The sequence below is a fragment of the Geotrypetes seraphini genome, chromosome 15 (assembly GCF_902459505.1).
Source record: "Geotrypetes seraphini chromosome 15, aGeoSer1.1, whole genome shotgun sequence".
NCBI classification, from domain to species: domain Eukaryota; kingdom Metazoa; phylum Chordata; class Amphibia; order Gymnophiona; family Dermophiidae; genus Geotrypetes; species Geotrypetes seraphini.
Window position 1 is genome coordinate 31,630,982 of NC_047098.1, and position 24,914 is coordinate 31,655,895.

Genomic DNA, 24,914 nt, shown 5'->3' on the forward strand with positions numbered 1-24,914 from the left:
ACACTTGAGGCAAATAGGGAAAAAACACAGACTGCTTTATATGCTTGTACTTAAGAAAAGTAAGCTTCTGAATTACTCGAAAATGGTATTCTCTCAACAATGCACTACACACCATGGTAAGGGCATTAGCCAGAGAATGTACCATATCTCTCAGGGAAGTAATTTTAATAGTCGGTGCCCTTCACCCTATCCCACACGGATATCTAGTGTAAGAGGGGTCTGTGCCCTTCAGCCCATCTCCCAAAAGTGTCACAATGCTTCAGCTTTACCTCTGTTGACTGTTCATTGAGAGAATCAAGCTAGTATTCTCCAGTTCCACCTTCAGTTTCTGAGGTACATGCTTGAAGAATCGCTGCCAGTACACAGTCTGCCCTTTCAGGCCTTTTGCCTTTTCTGTAAATATATTAACAGTAATTATCAGTGCCTTGCTAAACATCTCATGCAGCTCATGAACAGGGAAAAGGGCTACACTCCCACACAGAAACCTGGGTAGAATGCATCATTCTCACAGGTAAGGGAGAGGGTGCCATTCCTACACACAAGCTCAGAAGCAGAACCAAGGGCACAAGTATTTGAACACTAGTCAACAGCCACACACTTTGTCTCCATCCCTGCCAGGTCCAAGGATTGATCACTAAATGGAGAAGTTATGACTTATTGGTAATTTTTTTTTCTTTAGTCAGCTATACCGTTCTGCACAAGTGGAAATTAGGCCACCCTACCAGCAGATGAAGAAAGAGAAAAAAAGCTGAGCCCTACTAATGACCGCATTGGTATTACCTGGTAGGGTCATATGCATCTGACAAAGGAGCAGAAGTCCTTTTTTGCAATGCACCCATGCTCCATCAACCACTGGAGCTATAATGAAGAGCAAGCAAGCATAATGCCACAGAGTGGCATTCACTACCCTGCATACTCCAGGATATAGTAATAATCACGGGAAACCCATATTGCTGTAAATTGTAATACATGTGATTTGACGTGTCTCGATTTTTTTTCTTTAATATACCATAAGAGAAAGCGCAGAGCCAAGTCTTCCAAGGACAAATTGCAGACTAGTATAGCTGACTAAAGGAAAGAAAAATCCATCAGGTAAAACAATCTCTTCTTCCTTAACATCTAACTACACTGTTCTGTAACAGGTGAGATATACCAAACCAGTTCTACTGGGCAGGGGAAGATAAGCCCCCCATCCACCCAAATAATAGCTCTGGCAAAGCTTGATCAGACCCTGGCCAATTTGCAGTGTTTGACAAAGGAACAGAGAGACAACCAAATTATCATGATACAAAGCTCTTCAGAAGTCACTACCCAGCCTCTGCCTAGATGTGTTTTGAGCCTGTATGATGAAAGCCTTCAGGCCTTGAAACACTGGACAATTCTTGCAGATGTAGGTAAACTCAATAGCTGCCTTGATCCACCTCGCAATGGATGCCTTAGAGGCCACCTGGCCCGTCCTAGGACCATGAAAAAGATAAGAGGTGATCAGAAAGGCTGAGATTATTCATCTCCTTCAGGTACTGGAGCAGCGTTCTCTAGATGTCCAGCATATGCAGTCTCCTGCCTGCAGGAGCAAGCAGACTTCCCGATTCACTACCTTAGGAAGAAAGGGCCATCTTCCCATGCAAGGCTAGGAAGATGCTCTTCACTTTACCCTGAAAACTTTAGCTACTTGGAGCCCAACGCCAGACCCTAGTCCAGGCATGCTGTAAGATGCACAAATATTGGAACTTGAGTTCTCCAAATGGATGACAATCATCCCATACATTAGATCTCAAAAAATTTCCAGACACAGACAGGGACATGGAAGACTTCTGAAAGCAGAGGGGAACAACTGTGGTATCTAAACTGCCAATACTTTTTTGAGGCTGAGGTAAGTAGTCACCGAAATTCTGGATCTGGGTCAGGGGCGAGTACACTCACTTTCGAGTTAGGGGTAGGTTCACATCATAATCATGGGTCTAGGGGGAATACACATTGTAGTTCTGGGTCTAGGGAGAGCACAAATAATGCTAAAGGTGTTCAAGTAGCTCAAGCGGGAATATCCCGACTGAGATGTAACAAAAATAGAACATGGAGGACTATGTACGGCAACGCACACAGTTTGGGAAACAAGATCCTGGAATTGGAAACAGAAATAAGGAATGCCGACCTGGATGTGGTGGCGATATCCAAGACCTGGCTCACAGACTGCCACGGGTGGGACATGGTCATAACGGGTTATAACTTGCTTCACCGGGACATGGAGGCCCGAGGTTGGAGGGTAGCACAGCGCGAACAAGCGTTGGGACAATGTTCGGGACCCAGACAAACAATACACCGACTATGAGGATCGGTGACTGAAAGGGTCTTGTTGCAATGGCTATTCTTTTTGAACCAGGTTAGAGGCCGGGACATAGAAAAAACGAAGCCCGACGTACCGAACGAGGTAAGCAGCCAGGCCTAGCCGGAAGAAAAAGAAAAAATAAAGGGGTTTTTTTTGGGTTTTTTTTTAAATATTGTATAAGAAAGAAAATAACAAAGAAACGCGAGCACAGAGACTAATAAAATAACAAAAGCCATGGTGAGAGAAGGCAACGAAGGCTGCCTAGCTGAAAGAAGAGGACTTCTCAGCTCCGTGCAAAATGTTGAACTGAGGTTCCTCACAGGAGACGCACGTCCTAACTCGGGCGGGAAGGCACTCGCGCATGTGCAGTGCAGCACTCGGAAGCTCATACAAAGATCTTCAAGCAAGTCTGCTTTCAAGGCTGTCCGCTGCGGGGCTCTGTCGGTGACGTCACCCACTGTTGAGAATATCTGCCTGCTTGTCCTGGGATAACCATTATCTCTTTCTCTCTCTGAGAGATCCCACATGCCTTTCACAGGCCCTCTTGAATTCAGACACAGTCTCTGTTTCCACCACCTCTTCTGGGAGACTGTTCCATGCATCTACCACCCTTTCAGTAAAAAAGTATTTCCACAGATTACTCCGGAGCCTATCACCTCTTAACTTCATCCTATGCCCTCTCATTGCAGAGTTTCCTTTCAAATAAGAGACTTGACTCGTGCACATTTATATTATGTAGGCATTTAAACAACTATCATATCTCCCCTCTCCCGCCTTTCCTCCAAAGTATACAGATTGAGATCTTTAAGTCTGTCCAGGTATGACTTTCTCACGAAGACCACACACCATTTTAGTAGCCTTCCTCTGGACCGACTCCATCCTCTTTATATCTTTTTCAAGGTGCAGCCTCCAGAATTGTACACAATATTCTAAATGAGGTCTCACCAGAGTCTTATACAGAGGCATCAATACCTCCTTTTTCCTACTGGCCATACCTCTCCCTATGCAATCTAGCATCCTTCTAGCTTTCGTCGTCACCTTTTCAACCTGTTTGGCCATCTTAAGATCATCACATACAATCACACCCAAGTCCCGCTCTTCTGTCGTGCACACAAGTTCTTCACCCCCTAAACTGTACCATTCCCTCAGGTTTTTGTAGCCCAAATGCATGACCTTGCATTTCTTAGCATTCAATTTTAGCTGCTGCCAAATTTCAGACCATTCTTCAAGCTTCACCAGGTCTTTCTTCATGTTTTTCACACCTTCCGCGTATCTACTCTATTGCAGATTTTGATATCGGTATCATCTGCAAAGAAGCAAATCTTACCCAACAGCCCTGCAGCAATATCGTTTATAAAAATGTTAAAAAGAACAGGCCCAAGAACAGAACCTTGAGGCACACCATTGGTAACATCCCTTTCCTCAGAGCGATCTCCATTGATCACTATTCTCTGTCGCCTTCCACTCAACCAGTTCCTGACCCAGCCCGTCATTTTGGGACCCATCCCAAGGGCACTCAGTTAATTTATTAGACGTTTGCGTGGAACACTGTCAAAGGCTTTGCTAAAATCCAAATACACCACATCTAGCGTACATCCTCTATCCAATTCTCTGGTCACCCAGTCAAAGAAATTGATCAGATTTGTCTTACAAGAGATACCTCTAATGAATCCATGTTGCCTCCAGTCCTGTAATCTGATGATGAAGTAGAACCTGAAGAAGAAAGACCAGCTAGTGCCTGAGGACAGATGTGCGACGGGGAATGGCCACACAGCCTGATCACATGATCACAGCCACATGGCGAAGTTATGAAGGCTTTGGGAATGGTTGTAGGTGAGCTCCAGGGAATATCTCTTCTCAACCACCTTCAGAACCCACTGGTCTGAGGTGAAGTGGACCCACTTGTGACTGAAGAGAGAATAACCTGCATCCTTATTGGGCAGGACAGACTGCTGCAGCTCTGCCCATGGAAGCTGAGGAACCTACTCTCCTAAAGCTACAAAAGAAGTCCGACTGCAAATGTCTCCCTGGAGGCCTGGGTCTGGGCTGGCACAAAATGGCCAGCTGGAAACTCTTGCCTTGGAGACTGACTGAATTTCAACCAGTGCTTTTTTGGCTGAAACTGGACCCCCAACCCATGGGCCACCTGGCAACTCTCAGGCCAGGTACTGCTCCTATCCCCACACACACACACCATTGCTCTTCCACCCTCCCAAAGACCACCCCCAGGTCTATTTTTAAATGCCCCAGTGGTCTAGTGGTATTGCTCTCCCTCCACCTTCTTGAGCCACCAGGGCCTACCTTTTAAATCTCCTAGTGATCTAGTGGCCTCTTCTTGGAAAGAACAATCCCCAGTCACTCTTGCCCCCATTGGTTCCTCAGCCAATAGGGCTGCAGAGACTGCCATGGGAAGTCCTGACAGTCATTTGGGGATTGGAACCAGCATAAGCACAAGCAATCTCCAGTTGTTGCCAATTATGCTGGCTCCAATAACAAAATAGCCAGCAGGACCTCCCACAGCAGTCTCATGAGGCTGTCTTAGGAAGTCCCTGCAACCATATTGGCTGAGGATTCAGCAGGGACCAAGAGCAGCTGGAGATCACTCTTGTCCAGAAGAAACCACTAGTCCACCAGGAGATTTAAAAAAAAGGTAACAAGCAACTGCCCAATATAGCCGAACACACTGACCAAGAAGCAGGGTGGATCTAATCATAAAAGGATATCCACCAAGAACACTGCTCCAGATTCTAGGCGGAAAACTGTAGGGGATTCTGGAAGTTGAAAGGCTACATAACTACCATAGATGGCTGTCTGAGCACTAGACGCCCCCACTGAAAGACTAGGCATAACTGCTGCTCTACCCACTTGTTGTGGAGCTCCCAGAGAGCCAAGCCACCTTGAACAGGGACAGTGGTTACCTTAGTGACCACTGTAAGAAAAGCATCCACCTTGGGGCACACCCAATACTTTTTCCACCTCCTCAGAGTTTCAGGAATAAAGGCAATCAAGAATCTGGGTCTCCTTGCGAGTCCCATCCAGGGACTCCCATTCCATGAACATTATATGGGTGAGAGTCTTATGAAGAAGGAAATGCTTCTAGGGTCCCATAAGACCCTCCAATAAGGAGTCCTCCTCAAAAAAGTCTGCTGTGAGAATTTGAACATTCCGAGAGTCACTAGAACCTCATCAATAAGAAAGCTCTTTACAAGAAAAGAGCCAGATCACATGGAAACACTCGTCCTCCTCATCCTGTGGCACAGTCTTCTAAATCCAAATCTGAGAGGGTCAAAGAAGACATCCAGGTCCTGCCCAGAAGTTGACCAGAACTTCCAATGATTCCTCCCTTATGGCGCATGGTTTCTACAAGGGGGCTCTAGCTAGGAACATCCAGGCCCTTAAGAGCTAGCCTCCTCCCACAGGGTTTGTTTGACCGTTTGGGTCAAGCTCCAGAGTCAAAAACTCCCAGGCTTCCCTACAAGCAGATCCAAGGTGGACAGGTAGGGAAGCCCCCCCACCCCACCCCAAGAGGGCTATGAAGAATACTGCTGCTAAGAAAAAGCTACATGAAAAATGACAACCAAGGGCAAAATGGACACAGTTCCCATCAAGGTGGGTTCTGAAGCCTCAGAGCAGGAAGAAACAGTTCCAGTGTACCAACTTCTCTCCATCCCCACCCCCCCAGGACTGTTTATGATGTTCTGAAATTGAGAGGGACAGACTGAGCTAGAAGATGTGCTATTACAGAAACTGCAGCATCCATGTGTAGGCCTGCCCTGCTACTCAGGCTGACTCAGTCTCAAGGCTACTGTGTCTCCGCTGACCCACCTGCTTTCTCAGGTATGCTATGTATTCTAATTTTTTTTTTGCACCACGGAATAAATGACAAGTGTAGCAAAGCAATTAGAAGGTTTTTTAAATTATTATTATTATGCTTTGGAGCATCAAGGGAGACTATGGAAATTACATCCAAACAGGGTGAACAGGTAAAGAGTGGGGAGAAGGGGAAATGCACTCCTCAGGAGGGTCCCTTAGGACTGAGTCACAAGCTTTGCCCAGTAGACACTAAGAAGTGCTACTAGAGGGCAACAGAGCCAAGCTCTGTGCTTGTCCAGGTCCAGCCCAGAACTGGATAACCTGGAAGCAGCCCTTAAGCTCAGTCAAGCTATGTGGCCACAGCCAGCAGAAGGGTGAGTTAAGCCAGGGACCAGGAGCACCAGAGTGCATTACCTACCATCCGCTGAAGTAAAGGAAGTACTGGATCTTTCCAAGGAGCACCACAAGCTAATATCAGAGACTACTGGTAAGCTCAGCATTTTTCTCTACCTTCATCTGCTGTAGAAGATAACACCCACTTGTGCAGAACAGTGTAGCTAGACACTAGGAAATGCCCTGGATTGACCTACTCTAGCTTTTATACAGCATAAAACCTAAACCTGAAATTACACACCACACCACTCCCAAAACACCTATACCATTTTTTTTTTTCGTTTGGGGGTGGGGGAGGGTTTGGGAGGGGGAGGATGGGAGAGGGAGCCTACTAAGTTCTGAACTGTACCACCATCATCATCATCATCAATTCCGTACCACTTATAGTCTGTATACCGGGGAAGATCCCATTCATTATGTATGTCTCTTCTCAGCACTATACTGTATGCAACATTCTATGAAAAGATATCATAGTTCATCCAAAGTGGTCACTATATTCCAACACCTAGTGAAATTTGTTTCTCACTATAAGAATTTCCTTAGCAACAAGAAAGATTCATTGAGGCTATATGCACTAACCTGAGTCTAACAGCTCCACTGTGCCATCTGCCTCATCACCTGGTCCTCGTGCCAGATCCTCTATCTCATTACCAGCACTCTGTTCTGAATGATCTGCCTCATCTCCTGATATTTGTTCCACATGGACCCCCTTTCTGTGCAGCAGTTCACTATGGAAAAGCCCCTCATGGAGTTCAGCCTGAAGACTGCAGACCCTAAGGCAGAGATCCTGTAGCTGTTTCTCAGCCACATTGTACTCCACGGAGAGAACCAGTGCTAGAGACACCTCAGCCAGGCATGAGTCACCCTGTGAAGGACAAAGTACATCATTACCAAAACTGCCTCATTCTAGGACAAGAGCCATCTCCACTTCTCAACAAAGACTCCAGATGTCAGATAAGATTAAATTTGTTCTTACCTGCTAATTTCCTTTCCTTGATTCCTGCTAGAACAGCTCAGATTGAAATATGTCAGTTTCAGGAATGAATATCTGCTGTCTTTATATTTAGCATTGTACAGGAGGAAATATATTTCTATTTCTTTAGCGTTGCACTGCATACAGAGTCTGACATCTTAGGAGTACAGTTTAATTTTTGTTTACATTACTACTTTTAGTTTGTGGTCACTTATCCTCATTTGAAGAAAGGTTATCTGTGTATGTGTTCTGCATGCGTGACTGAGGATAGCTATTCTGGTGGAGACTGATGTCGGCACATGTTGGTCAGTATTATGGCCTCACATAGGATAATATGCTAGCTCTCCTTCAGCCCTTTTGGACCCAAAGCAGCTCTGACTTTAAACTTAGTGAAGACCACTGAAGTAGCTCATCACTTCTGTGCTCTTTAACACATCACCTTTGTGCCCTTGAATACCAATTCTGGGGCCTCCCATTCCGCTAGGAACATTCAAAAAAGCACTTTGTAGAGAGGAAAAGCAATCCCTCTAGGATAGGATCCCTGTCAGCTAACACCTTTTGAACTTCCTCAGCCATATGCAGTGTTTCTGCCACCTAGAAAATAAGGGAGGACAATTCTTCCTGTTAGGAAGTGCCTAATCACAAGAAATTCTTCCTCTTTCACTAGCAAAACCTCCCCTTACTCCAGGGAGAGGCTACCCAGAGAAGCAGCCCCATGTTCAGTCTCACCAGCTTCCATCCTGCTGCCAAGAAGCAAGGATCAGAATCTTCTCCTTCTTAAGCCCTGCTGGCTGTCCTGGGTCAGGGGCCAAGAGGAGACTCAGCTCTACCCCGAACAAGAGGATGCACTGTGGTGAGAAGTTCATGTACCATGCCATCCTTACTCAACATGGTAGCCATTCCTGTTAAAATCACCCTCTTCTCAATAGTCAGCAACAGGACTGGAGCCTCTCAAAATGCTGAGACTTTCCCCATGACTCTGATAATGTCACAGAGTGCATCTGCTACGTAGTCTATTCCCACCAGCACAAGCTGAGGTAGGGGGCTCAGAGTCCATCAGGCTCTGATTTCTTAGTCTAGAATGACAGGCACGTGCCACAAAGGAAGCCACGGCTGCAGGCTTAATCCCTAAGTCTAAAGCCTTAAACTGCCTCCGGAGGACCATATTCACTCTGCGGTTCTGCAGATCCTTTAAAACCACTCCTCCTTCACTTGGTAGGGAAGTGCTTTTGGTCATCTGGGCTACTAGGGAGTCCACCTTTGGCATAGCTAACATTTGCTGGAATTCATGATCCATGGAATGCAGTTTAGCCATAGTTTTAGCTACCCTCGTGGAGTCTTAGTTCTCAGAGGGACTCAGAAATGATTTCCAGTAAAGCAGAGGACTTAAGAAGTCGATGAACAGAAGAATCCTCTCCCTGATCTATAGCCAATACATCCTGGTCCTCTTGATGGGAGTCTGTTTCTCCCATCAGGGAAGCCTCACTTTGGGACAGTAAAGGGATCAAATCTGACCCCTCAGATGAGGGCAGAGCTTGCAGAAATGGGGAAGGGACAGGAAAATAACTCAACAGGGTAGGATGGGAAAATGAGTTCCTGTGGGGACGAGCAAAAATTTGACCCCCCCATGTCATTCTCTATTGCAGATGAGCAGTACACAAGTATTCTAAGGCACAGACTGGTAAAGTATATGATCCCATATCACAGATTTGCAGATGATATGAGTGCTGTATGAGATCTCATTTTTAGCTATTTAAAAATGTCTTATCCTGCACTGTCACAAAACCCCCAGAAATACTTACTGCCTGTCTGCTCTTCAGCACTTTGCTGTTCAGTTGGCTGAGGTTCACCTTGAAGTCCAGCCTAGGAAAGAAAATTAAACAGCCAGTGATCACAGTGTGGAAATGATGCTACCCAGTATTTCCTATCTAATCCCTTCCCTTACACCAAAATTTCATTCACTGAATTTTCCCCAATCTATCCCCTCCCTTTATAAACATAAAGAGAAGACTGAAAAATGCCTACATCAAGTAAAGTTTCTGCTGCTTAGCTCTCAGTTATTTTGCCAGTTGAGTGAAACAATCAAAAAATGTCAGTCTTTATTAGACAAATAGTTAAACAACTGTAACTGAAAAATTCAGTTGCAATTAAACATCATGTACTACTGCTTTAAATTATATTAACTCATAAAAACCCTACAAACAAGTTCATAATATATCCACACACCCAACACCACATAGTCTGAACACATGCAAACAGTATTCTCTCCAGCCAGGACAGAGAGAGCACTAGATAATTACCTCTCCCCACTGCAGTACAGAAGCAATTGCGTCCTGGAGACTGTCATGTGCCAGAGGGATTCAGATGCCGCAATATGTGGAACCATGATATCAATGGAATCTATATGGACTGAAAATAACTGGTGACATATAAAGAAAGAGAACTTGAGTCTCTCAACAATATTTGTTGTAGTTTTATTTAAATTTCCAAGCAACCTACAAATAAAATGATGCAGAAGAACATCCTCTAAGTGTTTGATGCATGAGATACCGCTCTTTGAACTTAATGGTCCCAAACAAACCTTTTTCAAGGCTCAGCTGGAAAATTTTATAATGGCAATGAGTCGTCCCAAAAATATCTGAGCCAGCCAACAAATCATGTTTAGCGAAAGTAAAGTTAAGAACAAAGTATCCTGAACAGCAACAGACAACCATTAACAAGGAACAGCATATCACAGGATTAAACATTTAAAAAGGGCAATAGAAAAGGGAAGCTAACTCACCTGGGAAATGATTCTTAGCACAGAGTGACTGATAGGCAGCTTGATTCTGCTCTGTCCCTCACTCTTAACAGCACCATCTGGAAAAGATGGAGAGAAAGCAGAACCCCTCTGCAGATTTGTTTCAATTCTCACCTCACCAAAACACAGCGCCAAGTAATTGCTACAGTAGAAATGGAAAGAGAAAAACACAGTCATGAAAGAATGTCCTGAGACAGGGGGGAAACTGCTAAAAGAGAAACTACTTGATGTTTTATAAGACGACTTACGGTAACTCATGATTCAGCAGTTTACTGGAGAACCAAATGCTGTCAGTCTCCTGTAATGGCAAAGAGACAACTCAGCACGGAAACACAGCTGGCAGAAAACAGGGGTAACAGGAAGAAAGGAGATCAGGGAACAGCAACTGTTAAGGAGTGTCCGGAAGCACTAGATATGCTGGAACTGAGGTTACTGGGAATGCTGTAGCATCTCCCAAAAGTGTCTTCCATTATGCATGGGTCAAAAACAAGTTTCCCCACACCCCTATAAAAAGTTTTTCAACTCCCCAAACTGTCTTTGCTGTTGATCACCCAGAGACACCCACCAGAATCAACTGCTGCTGCACCAACTTCAGGCTGATATTTCGGAGACAGAAGAAGCCCAAGGAGCCAATTTTCAGCTCAGCTTCCAGTTTCCTATGACACCACTGGATGGCCAGGCGGCACACAAGCCACCTGCAGAAGCATTTCAAGAGAGAATAAGAAAACTATGATACCTTTTAATTGCCCAACAAAACAAAACACACAAAAAAACGTTCTGCAAGAACTCAAGAGACCACATAAGTCTCAAGATGGAAACTATGCTTTATCTGAGCTATTTGAGGCAAAAATCTTTTTTTATTACAAATTCAATAAATATCCATGTAAACAATATAATGGTTCAGGGGTTTTTCTTCCATGTAAAACAGAATCAGCTTCCAGTACTATCCCCTACCCTACCCTGTTAAAAAAAACCCTCCTGTACAAGGTAGGGAAAATGCTTGAAATACCTGTATGTTAACTGCTTTGAGTGTGGTTGTATAACTACAAAAAGGCGGTATTTAAGTCCCAATCCCCCCCCAAAACCAAATTCTGGAAATATCCAATTGCCCTTCTAAATGTAAGATCATAAATTAGTAGTTTCCCGAATAGAAATGCATATCAAGGAACAGATGCCCCTGACTTGTACTCCCCATTCCTCTGCAAGATGAAAATATTACTTATAACAGACAATAAGTTAAAAAAAAACAAAAAAAAAACCCAAAGCCCCCACAACATACCAAATGGCCCATCTTATGTCACTGTGAAGGTGTTATGCATACTCTATGTAAAGTTTTAAAATAGCATTCCCTTAAGGAGGCACTATGAGCCACTTGGGGAATGCCTCGAACACTAGCCCCCACATCCCATGTATCCAGAGAAATGCCTTAGTCCTGCTCCTATTTTTGCTTTACTGAAGAAAAATTCTTATTCTGCCCTATCAAAAAGGAGACTTTGTGAATGCCCGCAATAGATACCCTTTCATAAGAACTTAAGAATAGCCTTACTGGATCAGACCAATGGTCCATCTAGTCCAGTATCTCGTCTTCAAGGAGGCCAATCCAAGTCACAAGTACCTGGCAAAAAACCAAATAGTAGTAGGAGATATGGTCTCAAAAAAAAAAAAAGCCCCCAACTACAAAGCTTAGCCCTCAGATGAAAATCTAAACTAGGCTTAAAAAAAAAAATGAAATGATGTTTTATTTGACAATGGGGCTCATTTTCATTTTCAAAGAACTTAAGACAAGTGTTTTAAAAATGAGCTTAATATGCATAATGGTACCCCCACCTAGATGAAACTTAGTAAATGTGTGGAGGTTAGTCTAAGTGTCCACCCTGCCACTAGGTGAGACTGCTCTAGACTCTGCCCAGGATGATGTAACACTGAGTGGAATGTGCCTTCAGCATCATTGGAAACTGCTCTCTGTTTCCAATATAAACGGAAGATATGGCCATCCTAATCCATCTGGACATACCGGTAGTCAATTTAAATGTTGGTCTTCCCTGATGTGCCACATTCGTAAGGACGAAGAGATGATCAAATAGCCGAAACTCGGTTACCTCCAGATAATGAAACAAAATTCTTTGTACATCCAGAAATTTCAATACTCCTTCACTCTCATAGGTGTGAAGGCTGGGAGGTGCATCTCTTCGTTTACGTGAAAATCGGACATGACCTTTGGAAGGAAAGAAGGAACCATTCAAATCGAGATGCTAGTCTCTGAAATTCAAAGAAAGGGCTCCCTGCAGGACAGGGACTGTAGCTCTAACTCTTCTTGCTGACGTTGTAGCCACCAATAAAACTGTCATCCATCAGATCTATTGGGGTTGCCTCTTCCAAAGGCTCATACGGGGCCTTTGCAAGAGCCCACAGAACCAGATTAAGATTCCAAGACGGAAAGGGCTGGCACACTGGAGGGTGAAGACATAAGGTTCCCTTCAAAAATCTGGAAACATTCAGATAGGATGCCAACGTGCACTTGCTGAACTGTGCTCTGAAGCAGGAATATCCGGCTATCTGTACCTTGAGAGAGCCAACTGCTAGGCCTTTTCGTCAGACCTTCCTGCAGGTGACGGAGAAGCTGGATATTGGGGAGTCCCTAGACATCGTGTACCTGGACTTTAGCAAAGCATTCGATAGTGTACCACACCGCAGGTTGCTGGGTAAGATGAGTTCTATAGGATTAGGTGACACATTGACGCAATGGGTTGGGAGCTGGCTTGGAGGTAGGCTTCAAAGGGTGGTGGTGAATGGCACCCCCTCCGAAATGACAGAGGTGATCAGTGGAGTGCCACAGGGCTCGGTCTTGGGCCCAATCCTATTCAACATCTTTATAAGGGACTTGGCAGAAGGGCTTCGAGGTAAAATAACATTATTCGCCGATGACGCCAAACTAAGTAATGTAGTGGGCAAATGCACAACAGACGAAGATTCAATGCCCGACAACATGATGCACGACCTACTCCTGCTGGAGCGCTGGTCTAAGACATGGCAACTCAACTTCAATGCCAAAAAATGCAAAATTATGCACCTGGGCAGCCAAAATCCATGCAAGTCTTATACCCTTAATGGCGAGATCCTAGCAAAAACGGTAGCAGAACGAGACTTGGGGGTAATCGTCAGTGAGGACATGAAGTCTGCCAATCAAGTGGAGCAGGCTTCATCCAAGGCAAGACAAATAATGGGTTGCATACGAAGGGGTTTCGTCAGCCGTAAGGAGGAAGTCATTATGCCATTATATAGATCCATGGTGAGGCCCCACCTGGAATACTGTGTGCAATTTTGGAGGCCACATTATCGCAAGGATGTGCTGAGACTGGAGTCGGTGCAGAGAATGGCCACCCGGATGGTCTCGGGACTCAAGGATCTTCCATATGAAGAACGGCTTGACAAATTGCAGCTATACTCGCTCGAGGAGCGCAGAGAGAGGGGAGACATGATTGAGACGTTCAAGTATCTTACGGGCCGCATCGAGGCGGAGGAAGATATCTTCTTTTTCAAGGGTCCCACGACAACAAGAGGGCATCCGTGGAAACTCAGGGGAGGGAAACTGCGAGGAGACACCAGGAAGTTCTTTTTCACTGAAAGAGTGGTTGATCGCTGGAACAGTCTTCCACTACAGGTGATTGAGGCCAGCAGCGTGCCCGATTTTAAGGCCAAATGGGATAGACACGTGGGATCTATTCACAGAGAAAGATAGGGGAGGGTCATTAGGGTGGGCAGACTAGATGGGCCGTGGCCCTTATCTGCCGTCTATTTCTATGTTTCTATGTTTCTATGATGTCTAGCACCACCGGATCCAAGCATTTTTGCTTGTACGAATTCTGGAACCACTTCGAGGCTTTCACATAGGCTGCTAACGTGGTCTGCTTTAGACCTCAGGAGTGTGGCAATAACTTCAGTTGAATAGCCTTTATGCCCTAAGGCTTCGCACTCAAGAGTCCTCATAAGTCCTTGCGCTCTGTGCTCTGGATTCTCCAGGATGGGATCCTGTGAAAGAAGATTTGGATGACAAGGAAACCCGAGAGCCACATCCTTTTGCAAAATACTAAATCTGAGTACACAGTTGCCTCGGCCAATCTAGAGCTATAAGGATTACTCAACCTGAGTGCGTTCTGATCTATTGAAGCACTCTGCCTATCATTGGCCACAGAGGCAACACATACAAGAGCTCCTCCACAGACCAGGCTTGGACCACAGCATCCATCCTGGTGCTTCCAGTCGCATACCTTCGGCTAAAGAAATGAGCCACATTTTTGTTGGAGGCTGAGGCCATGAGGTCTAACGTCAGGCGCACCCAGCATCTGACTATGTTGTCGAAGGTCCTCCGAGAAACCACTGCCCAGGATCCAAGGTCTGCCAACTTAGGAAGTCAACCTGCACATTCTCAATCCCAGCTACGTAAACCGCCGAGATGGCCAAGAAATGGGCTTCCACCCACCAAAAGAGCAGGTAAGCTTCCAAGCTCAGCAGTGCACTCCTAGTGCCGCCTTGCCTGTTTGCATAGGCTACTGCGGTTATGTTGTCTGAGAAGACAGCCTGCTTTGCCTTTCCTTCCAGGGTGCTGCCCAAGGCTTGCAGAGCTAACTGTATCGCTCTCAGCTCCAAGCAGTTGTTTGACCACTTCCTTTGAGATGGGGACCACTGCCTTTGCAGCAGACATCCCTCACAATAAGCTCCCCAGCCGAATAGACCGGCATCTGTTGTCAGAACTATCCACTGGGAGATGTGTAGCAGCATTCCCCTGATAAAGGACAGTGGCTCCATGCCTTCCCTGACCACAGCAGCAGGAGGTCCAGGGCATCAGACTGCAGAGACTACCTTGAAAGGAGCATCTCCTGAAGAGGTACTACCAAGTTGTTGGGGCCAGCAGGCCACGAGTCTCACAAATTTGCCTCACGAGCTTCATTTTGTGTGCTTCCAGGAGGAAGACGCTGTTCTGGGCCATCTAGAAACTGATTCCCAGGTATTCCAGGGACTGAGTCGGGATCAATTTACTCTTCCTTAAGTTGACTACCCAGCCGAACATCCGTAGGAGCTGGACCATTTTATCCACTGCTGATGCTCCATTGTTCCTCGAGGGTGCTCTTAAAAGCCAATTATCCAAGTAAGGATGCACCTGAATTCCTGCCTTGCAGAGGTGAGCTGCCACCACCATCATCACCTTAGTAAAGGTTTGTGGTGCTGCTGCTAGGCCAAAGGGAAGAGCAGAGAACTGGAAATGCTTGTCCAAAATATGGAACCTCAAGACCTTTCTATGAGCCAGAAAGATGGGAATATGCAAGTATGCCTCGGTTAGAGCTAGAGGGGCAAGGTATTCTGCTGGTACAACCAAGGTAATGACTGACTGCACCATGTCCATGCAGAAGCAGGGAATCTTGAGGGCTGCATTGATTAACTTTATATCCAGTCTTCTAACTCTCTTTTGGGCATGATGAAGTACATTGAGTATCTGCCCAAGCCCTGTTCTCCTTGCAAAACAAGCTCTATGGCTCCTAGAGCAATGAGCCTCTGAACCATCACCCATACCTGGGCTGCCTTTTCTGGCTTCCCTGCTGAAGAAGTGAGCAAGAGACCCGGGAGGGGCCAGTAGAATTCTAGTTCGTACCCTTCCTGAATGACCTCTAGCACCCACTGATCTGAAGAGATCTGTGTCCAAGTCTGCCAGTACTCTGCCAGTCTGCCCCCCACCCTCTGGGTAATGGTTGCTGTCCTGGTGTCATTGCTGTTTCTTGGAAACTGCAGAGGAACGGGATCCAGATGCTTGAGGACACCTGGTGCTCCCAAACCTTTCTCTCTGGCCCTGGAATGTCCTCTGACTGAAGGATCCTCCCAAATACTGGTGAAACCGCCGGGAGCCACAAAATTTCCCCTACCGGACCTCCTCACATTCTGGGGTCTTGCTATCTGGTAAGGATTTTGGCTTACAATCCACCAAATTAGCCACAAGATCATCCAGGTCCTTACCAAAGAGCAACTGGCCTTGAAAGAGGAGTTTGCTCAGGGTCACCTTGGAGGCCAGGTTTCCCACCCACTGTCTAACCCAGAGCAATCTGCAGGCTGAGACCTTGCTCAGGACCCTGAAAAGGTCATAAAGAGCATCCATAACATAAGCAACCACATCCAAGAGGTACTGGGGGTTAGCACTGCTATCCGGAGCCCAGCTCAGCTGAAAGTGGCAAGCCTGGGCAATATACAAAAAGATGGCACTGCTGTTGCTTTCAGTCCTAGCACAGCAGCCTCGAATTGTCCTTTGATAACAAAGTCTATCCTGTGGTACTTTGTGTCCTTGAGGACTACAGTATTCTCCCTTACTAGGGAGTGAAGTTTGCCTTGTAACCTGTGTAACTTTGGGCGTAGCAAACTGCTGCTGGAACTCAGCATCCATTGTGTAGAGCTTAGTCAAAGACTTAGCTATCCATAAGGGCCCCACGGGAACATCCCAGTGATCTAACATCTTAGTGATCTCTGGATGAGAGAGAACTGATATTCTGTTCCTTAGTGAGTGAGCACTGAGACTTGAGGCAGCTCCAACTTCAATTCCTGGAGCGCCTCCGCAATTAAACCTTGTAGGCCGGAGGGTTTGAACAACCTTCATACCCTTGGGTCATCTCCAAGATCGTGCTCAGCCCCTCCCTAGCTGGGATGCTGAATCTCCAAGATCTGAGGACCCTAAATGACAAATTAAAAAGGCATGGACTCTGAACCTTCATCCTCCGAAAAGCTTGGGTCCCCGTGACATCTGCATGGCTCCTTGGGAGTGAATCATAAGAACATAAGAAGTGCCTCTGCTGGGTCAGACCAGAGGTCCATCACACCCAGCAGTCCGTTCATGCGGCGGCTCATCAGGTCCAGGACTTGTATAGTAATCCTCTATCTATACCCTTCTATCCCCTTTTCCTTCAGGAAATTATCTAATCCCTTCCTGAACCCCAAAACTGAATCCTGCGCCTTTCGCTGAAATCTCTGGTGCTACCTCCGCCAATGCCCCTGCGGTGTTAAGTTGGCTTTTGAAACTTAAAATGGCTTCATATATCATGTGTATGAATTTGAGAGTGAATCACTGCCCAGGTTGCCCACAGGGTCTCCTATGCTGGTTTCTGGTGTTTGTCTACTGGCACATGGCTGTGCTTCACCAGGGACACCAACTCTGCTTTCTACGGCTTTTGCCAGAATTTCTGAAACAGAAAATGCGCCAGATAAGCACCTAAGCCACCAGAAGCATAAGGGGAGGAAAAAGCCCAAAGCTCCCACCCTCTATCACATGCGGCACAAGGAACAATGACCCCCTTCAGATAGGTATGCGCTGCAAATCTGGTATTAATCTGAAGTATCTCAACCTGAGAAGTCCAACTGTTTTCTGTCAAAAATAAGGGGTACTGAGGCAGATGAAGGCTTTTAAAACAAACTCAGGAAATTCAAGATGGTTGCCACATTAGTGATTCTGGTGCCCAAAACAGCTTGTGAAGAAAAAATATAAACAAAAAATGCAGGGAAGGGATTTTGGGTGGTAGGGGACCTGATCCATAACCTCAAACTTGTAAAAAATGTATTTTAAGGAACCTCCCCTCCCCCAGATTTTCCCCATAGGCTGCAATAGGCTTACTCACTGTGCTATGCTTCTTTGCTGGAGCTGCATAGGGAAACTTCTAATCAGAGGGGAGAGAAGATTTCTGCCTCAGACAAGTCTGGATTCTAATAGATGGCTTATTTCTGTGGATTGCCATCCAGTCCCTGATCATGGAACTGGACTCTCAGACCCCCGTCAGAGCTGTGTAACATCATGGGTGGAGGAATGCAGTCAGTCCCAATCCTGGATAAAACTGCCAAGGGAACTGCTCAGTCTGCGCTCTAGCCCACTGTGGACAAACCTGGGGCATGATTGCATCAGTAGTTTTTATAGCAAACTGGCTAAAGTCTCCGATCGGATAATAAAAAAACCAAAAATAATAAAAATTAAACTTGAGCAGAACAGGACAGGCTTCATATTCCTCGCTTGCAAGACTAAAGGGGTGGAGCTCATCCCAGAGTTATGGGAGGTGGAGCATGAAAACAAAATAGTGGGCTCTCTACAACCCTCACATCTAATAAGGGTTTTACCCACTGGTCAAGACTACCAGTCCTGTTGCACAAGATTTGCTCTTTATCTGCAGTGGAATGGAAGAGGCCAAAGCACTGCCTCTCTCTTCTAAGATGACTTTCCAGCCTAATCAAAGCTCGATCCCTGGCATTTTTTTTTTAACCAGCATTGGTAAGTACTGCTTTTGCAGCCTCCCAAAACAATGTGGGATTATCTTTGTGTGCTCCATTGTCTAACTCGCAGTTTTTCCAAAATTTCAAATTTCAGAAAAAGATGCATCATTCATTGCAAAAGGTGTAGAGAAGGATGCTACATTGGAGAGACAAGCCAGTTGCTAAAGACTAGGATTAATTTGCACACATTATCATATTAAAATGTATAATGCCAACCAGGATATCACCTCTGTGGGACAACATTTCAGAAAATCAGACTGCAACAATGATTTGATGGTGAGGATACTAAAAAGAAATTTTATGACAATCCAGGAACACAAGATCTTTAAGATCAAAATGATAAAACATTGCGACACCCACCAGACAGGACAAGACATTGGTTTTCTTTCACATTACAAACCATAATTTTTACTGCTTTGCCACCTTCTTATCTCTCTGTCTCCTATCCTCCCCTCTTCCTGTGAGACTGTCATTTGAATACTTTGATGTTTCATTCTTATATCAACATTTACTTCTTTCTGATCTGAAGAAGGGTTACCCTTGAAAGCTAATCTAACAATATTCGTACTCTAGTTAGTCCAATAAAAAAAGATATCATCATAATTTTTTGGTTTATTTTATTTTTATTTCTACTTATTATCTAACTGGAAGTGGGTAAAGAACATAATTAGAGGTGCAATTATCAGCCTGAGAGGATTGGAAGTTGCAGAGGACCAACACTTGGCTCCATATGGCCCTGGATAAAATCTCAGCTACAACTGCATTCTAATGCAAATAAAAAGTGAAAAATCAATTCACTTTAATCCGTTCTACACCACTCAGGATTGAGGTCTCCAAAATCCTGAGTGCTGTAGAATGGGTTAAAGTGAATTGATTTTTCATCTTTCAGAAAGTACGAAGGCCAGTGGACACATTGTGATATTGCAAAAAAATACCTTTAAAACAAACAGGAGGAAAAAAAATTAACTCAAAGAATAGTTAAGCTCTGGAACTTGTTGCTGGAAGATGTAGTAACAGCGGTTACCGTAGTTAGGTTAAAAAAAGGTTTGGACAAGTTTCTGGAGGAAAAGTCCATAGTTTTCAATTGAGACAGACATAGGGGAAGCTACTGCTTGCTCTGGGAACAGTAGCATGGAATGTTGCTACTATTTTGGTTTCTGCCATGAACTTGTGACCTGAATTGGCCACTGTCAGAAACAGGATACTAGGCTAGATGGTCCATTGTCAGACCTAGAATGGCTATTTTTAAGTTTGAGGACACGATCTTGTGTCATCCCTAGTCCTTTTGGGGCAAGAGTTCTATTGTTATCACCTGTTGGAAGTGATTCCCTGCACAATGGTCCTCCCCCTCTTTCTTTCTTTCTGAGCTCTCCTGGGAGAACGGTATAAAAAATTAAATAAATAATAATAATTATAGAATCATTGAATTATCATAATAGGTTACTATATGGATAGTCAGCGATGAAGAGTCTTGGCATCATGGCTCTTGTTAGTATTGTGAGCTTCTTTGTAGATAATTGTACAATGCTCCTAGTTACTAGAAAGATCAGCACCTTTGAAAGAGTGCATGAGAGCATCTCTAATATCAGCACCAAGGAACACTGACTGGAGTGCTGCTTTCAGCCTATGAGATCAATCAAGGTCTCAGAACCAGAGTTGGCACCACAGATGCAGAAACCTGGTGCTGGCTAGTGCAATGGAAAACAGCTGTAACAGATTTGCAGGCAACTTTGTACCTCTTGCATTTTCTTGGAGTTGGCTGGCACAATATCCCAATGCTCCTCAATGGTGTCTGAAATGAACTTGCACTTATGGAGCATGAAAACAAGTTTGTGGACGCCTGGGTGCCTTTGTCACATGCTCCCACAGGAATACTGGAATTCATTTGAGTTTTCAGAGAGAATCTGAATGGAGAGCAGCAGTATGAATGGGTATGATGGTATTTACACTATTGCAATTGAAACCTTTGCATTCATAGTAATGCTACTGTTGCACTATTTGAGGACTGTTGGCTACATTGACTGCAGGTAGGGTGTAGTCCCCAGGGATTATAGAGATCAAATAACCATTTTGCTGCCCCAAATTTGAAGTGTTCTACTCTCTTTTGTGACAAGATTATTTCCCCTGTTTCTCTGGGATGAAAAGCAGCAGCTCAAAAAAGGTCCTTCGGTGTTACTCTTGCAAGAGCAGAGGTTTGGCATAGGTCAGCAGAACAGAAAATAGTGGGCAATACACCGTGCGACGCAACAAAAAGACCAACAAAAGTGGCAAAACTCTACTATACGTCACTAAAGGTGCCTTTTACAAAGCCACGATAGCAGCTGCTGCTGCTATAATCGCTCTAACACCCATAGAGATTTAATGGGCGTCGGAGCATTGCTGCGTGGCAGCTGCTACTGTGGTTTTGTAAAAAGGGGGGGGGGTAAGTTTCAATTTCAATAAATAAAATATTTTAATAAGGGATTTAGAAATAATCTATAGTATCATTCACCCATAAGAAAAACACCATCTTTTATTTCTCAGTGGTCACGTAGGGTGTACAATCTTATTCTTCATCAGGTTTCCAATTTTATGCACCACTATGTGCTCAATGTAATATAATGTGATGCGTGAATAAAAATATAGCCATGTTCACTTATCTTTTATAGTTGCTATCAAATTTCAAACAAACTTTCCAATCGGCCGTGCTACTGTCCAAATATCATTAAAGCCAATCCTTCTGGTTACAAGCCCAAGTCTACATGAGTTTCATACTCTTACACGACTGCTTCAGGAACTTGGTTTTAGGCAAAACTTCTTCACAAAGTCCTCAATATTGGCTCACTTTCAAAGATGGCATTTTAACATTCTAAACAGCCCCAGGCAGATTAATGCTTAGCAATAAAGTTGGTATCCAACTTTAACACTAAGAAAAAAAAAATCTCAACACTCCTGGGCAAAGTAAGCCAGGCAGAGGCAGTGCATGGACTACGTGGAAAAGCTGCTGGGAGGGGCAGTGCATGGACTACGTGGAAACGCAGCTGGGGCAGCGCAGGACAAGACCCCACTTCAAAAGTTTGTCTGCTTGGTAGCGCAAAATTAAAAGCTAGATTCCACCTCTACAGATCCAATTTAAGGTGGTACAAACTGGATCCGTCAGAACCTCGAGAGTTTGCACGATTATAATACTCTGAGGCAAATGAATTGAGATACTCGGTTTTGAACAGACTGCGAAGAGGTGAAAGTATCAGTTCACAGCACCTGTGGTACTTACCCCCAGTTGAAAAGTACACAAATATCACCTATGCAACCTTACACACAATCTGCAAGTCAAACAAAAAGTAGCACCGGAAGCACTGTGTGCAATGACTGTGAGTTTCAAGTTCAAGTTTATTAAAAATTTGATTAATCGCCTATCATGGTTTCTAGGCGATGTACATTAAAATATGGGAACATAGAAAACAAAAACATTTAAGACAAATGTCATGGTCAAAGACAGACTTACTATTAAACAAAAGGGATAAGGTAGAACTACAATAAATTCAAGAAAAGTAAAGAAGGAGAGAGTCGTTCTCATTCATGGCTCTGGCTTACTAAATTGGAAAAGAAGGGGAGACATCATAGCATGGAGGGGTGGGGTTTAAGTAGACCCACTTGTTAATAGAGAAATGGCACCATAGGAGAGACACAGCAGTCAGGGAACCACAGTCCCAGCTGATGGAAAAAAGCTACTGTTGGTGACTAAGAAGATGGGGCAGCAAGGGAAGAGTCAGAGAGGATGTCCTGCCAATTCTAAACAGCACTTTTACTAGCTTTTCTAGTTAAGCTCTGGAATGCCTTGCCAAGAGATGTGGTTAATGTAGCTGGTTTTGAAAAAGGATTTGGACAAGTTCCTGGAGGAAAAGTCCATAAACTGCTGTTGAGGCAGACATGGGAGAAGCCATTGCTTGCCCTAGATCGGTGGCATAGAATGCTGTTACTATTGACCTCCTTGAAGACGGGATACTAGGCTAGAGCGACCATTGGTCTGATCCAGTAAGGCAGGGCTGCCCAAGTCCGGTCCTCGAGATCTACTGGCAGGCCAGGTTTTCAGGATATCCACAGTGAACATGCATGAGAGAGATTTGCATACCAAGAAAGCAGTGCAGGCAAATCTCTCTCATGCATGTTCATTGTGGATATCCTGAAAACCTGGCCTGCCAGTAGATCTCGAGGACCGGACTTGGGCAGCCCTGCCAGTAAGGCTATTCTTATACATGGAACAGCTTCTCAAAGAACTCTGCAATCGGAATTCAAGCGCCCTTAGAATAAACGAGGAGCAAAAGACATCAAAGGAGATCAGAGCAGATATGGTAGCCCCATCCCAGCACAACCACCCTCCTCCTCTTTCTCTACGAATCACCCTGCACCCCTCTACTTATTAGGTGGCACCGCTCCTCTAAAACGCGTCACCACCACTTCTTTACTAGGCCACCCTCAACCCCATAACCGTAGCAGCCGCGCCCGGGCCCTCCAACCTTCCTCCCTCAGGCCTCTTACCAGCATAGTCGTAGTCCGCCCAGGAGCGCCAGCAGAAGGAGCAGGAACAGAGTGGCGTAAAGCGGCGGCATCTACGGGGCAGCATAGGGGCGCGCAGACGCCCGGGACCCAGCAACCCGGAGTCAGTGGAGCGGGGAAGCCAGGACCACCGCCGGCGAACCTCGAAAGGACAGACTAGGACCACCGCCGGCTCACCCGGAGCGAGAGGCGCTGCAAACAGCTGCCAGCCACCGGCTAAACATCCGACACAGGCCGGAAGCCGGGCCAATCGCCAACTAACCCTGAGTGCGGGCGGACAACCATCACGTTTACCCAGAGTGGGAGCAACCGGAGATCAAGGACAACCACTTCCTAGTCCAGCGTGGAGCTGGGATTAGTGGCCACTCGCTGGAAGTAGCAATTCCTGCCCGAAACCCATCGTTTTCAATCCCGGTCTAAGCCTGTCACTCAAAAGGACCATGTTATAAATGCTGTGCAGCAGTGGTTCCCAACCCTGTCCTGGAGGACCACCAGCCAGTCAGGTTTTCAGGATAGCCCTAATGAATATGCATGAAGGAGATTTGCATGCCTTTCACCGACTGGCTGGTGGTCCTCCAGGACAGGGTTGGGAAACACTGCTTTATAGAATCTACCATCTGCTAACCCACTATTTCTCAAGCACTTCCTGGAATAACACCCTTCCCCCCCCCCCCCCCATCGGCAAACAGACTGGTTGTCAGGATATCCACACAATGCATGTGATAATTTCAGCGATGTCAAGTTATCCGGTTTCAGATGGAGATTTTTGAACAGTCCTGGCTTTGAACTTACATCCCAAAGTAGCATGGGATTTGTAGTGCCTGATGCCTAGAACAGAAAACAGAAAACAAAAAAAGGGTTCCACCAAAGAGATTCCACAAGGAAAACAGCAGTGCAAACACAAAAGAAACTGTGGAATTGATGATCCTGTCAGACGTAATTGCTGCTTTTTATGGGGACGGGCGGGGATAGAGGTAATTACTTGCAGGGATGGAGAGGATCCTGACGAGGATGGGTGGGGACGGAGAGGATCCTGGTGGGGACGGGCAGGGATTTCTGTCCCCGTGCAACTCTCTACTGCAAGCCCCATAGTACATCAGAATGCAGTGGTCAGAAATCCAGGACTGTCCTGAAACCTCCAGCTTTCAACTGGGTGATTTGGCATCTCTATAATTTGCATACATTGTAGGAGAGGAAAATCCATCCACAGAACAGAGCAGAACAAAGACAGAATTCTCCAGTTTAGTTTTCCCACCTCACTTTCTGTGCAGGAGCTATCAAAAAAGCAAACAGGTTAATGGCTGGTATCTCCAGAGCTGCTAAGTTGCCCAGGTGTCTGGGATTTCTGACAACCCCATCCTGCAGCACTGATTTCAATGGGTGGAATTAGGGGCTACAAATATCGCATTGCTTTGAGAAACCAGCACTGCCTAAAAAGTCTCCCTTCTGGACTGGATAACTTGGCAGCTCTGCATGGTATTCTCTGTTTTATTCTCCCTTTCTTTACTACTGCTAAAGTTACCTGGTTCCAGGCTGGAGATCTTGGTCAGTCCTACTTTTGAACTTACATTCCAAAGCAGTGTAAGATTTGTAGTGCTAGATTCTGCCCATTTAAATCAGAGATCGGAGTCTCATAACACACCTGGATGGGGTGGTCAGAAATTCAGGTGTCCTAAAATCTCCAGCCTGGAAATGAGTAACTTGGCATCTCTGATCATAGTACCACTGTAACATTCCATGATGCGCCTACACCCTGAGCATTATATGTAATATTCCTTCCT

At 45.3% G+C, this 24,914-nt stretch overlaps 1 protein-coding gene across 2 annotated transcripts in view; it reads right to left on the reverse strand.

Moving 5' to 3' along the window:
- Window positions 1–23,610, reverse strand: part of KIAA0100 (KIAA0100 ortholog) — a 134,762-nt gene extending 111,152 nt beyond the window's left edge. Inside the window, exons 1-8 of one of the 2 annotated variants that reach the window (XM_033921661.1) lie at window positions 23,116–23,610; window positions 10,871–11,000; window positions 10,554–10,603; window positions 10,288–10,447; window positions 9,806–9,924; window positions 9,308–9,368; window positions 7,112–7,397; window positions 270–393 (exon numbers count right to left, since the gene is read on the reverse strand). In XM_033921661.1, the coding sequence (XP_033777552.1) occupies window positions 270–393; window positions 7,112–7,397; window positions 9,308–9,368; window positions 9,806–9,924; window positions 10,288–10,447; window positions 10,554–10,603; window positions 10,871–11,000; window positions 23,116–23,186 (1,001 nt within the window). In that variant the 5' untranslated portion in view covers window positions 23,187–23,610. Of the gene's footprint in view, window positions 1–269; window positions 394–7,111; window positions 7,398–9,307; window positions 9,369–9,805; window positions 9,925–10,287; window positions 10,448–10,553; window positions 10,604–10,870; window positions 11,001–23,115 lie in introns of those variants that run through there. The other variant, XM_033921663.1, reaches the window with a different exon arrangement.
- Between the last annotated feature and the right edge of the window lie 1,304 nt (window positions 23,611–24,914).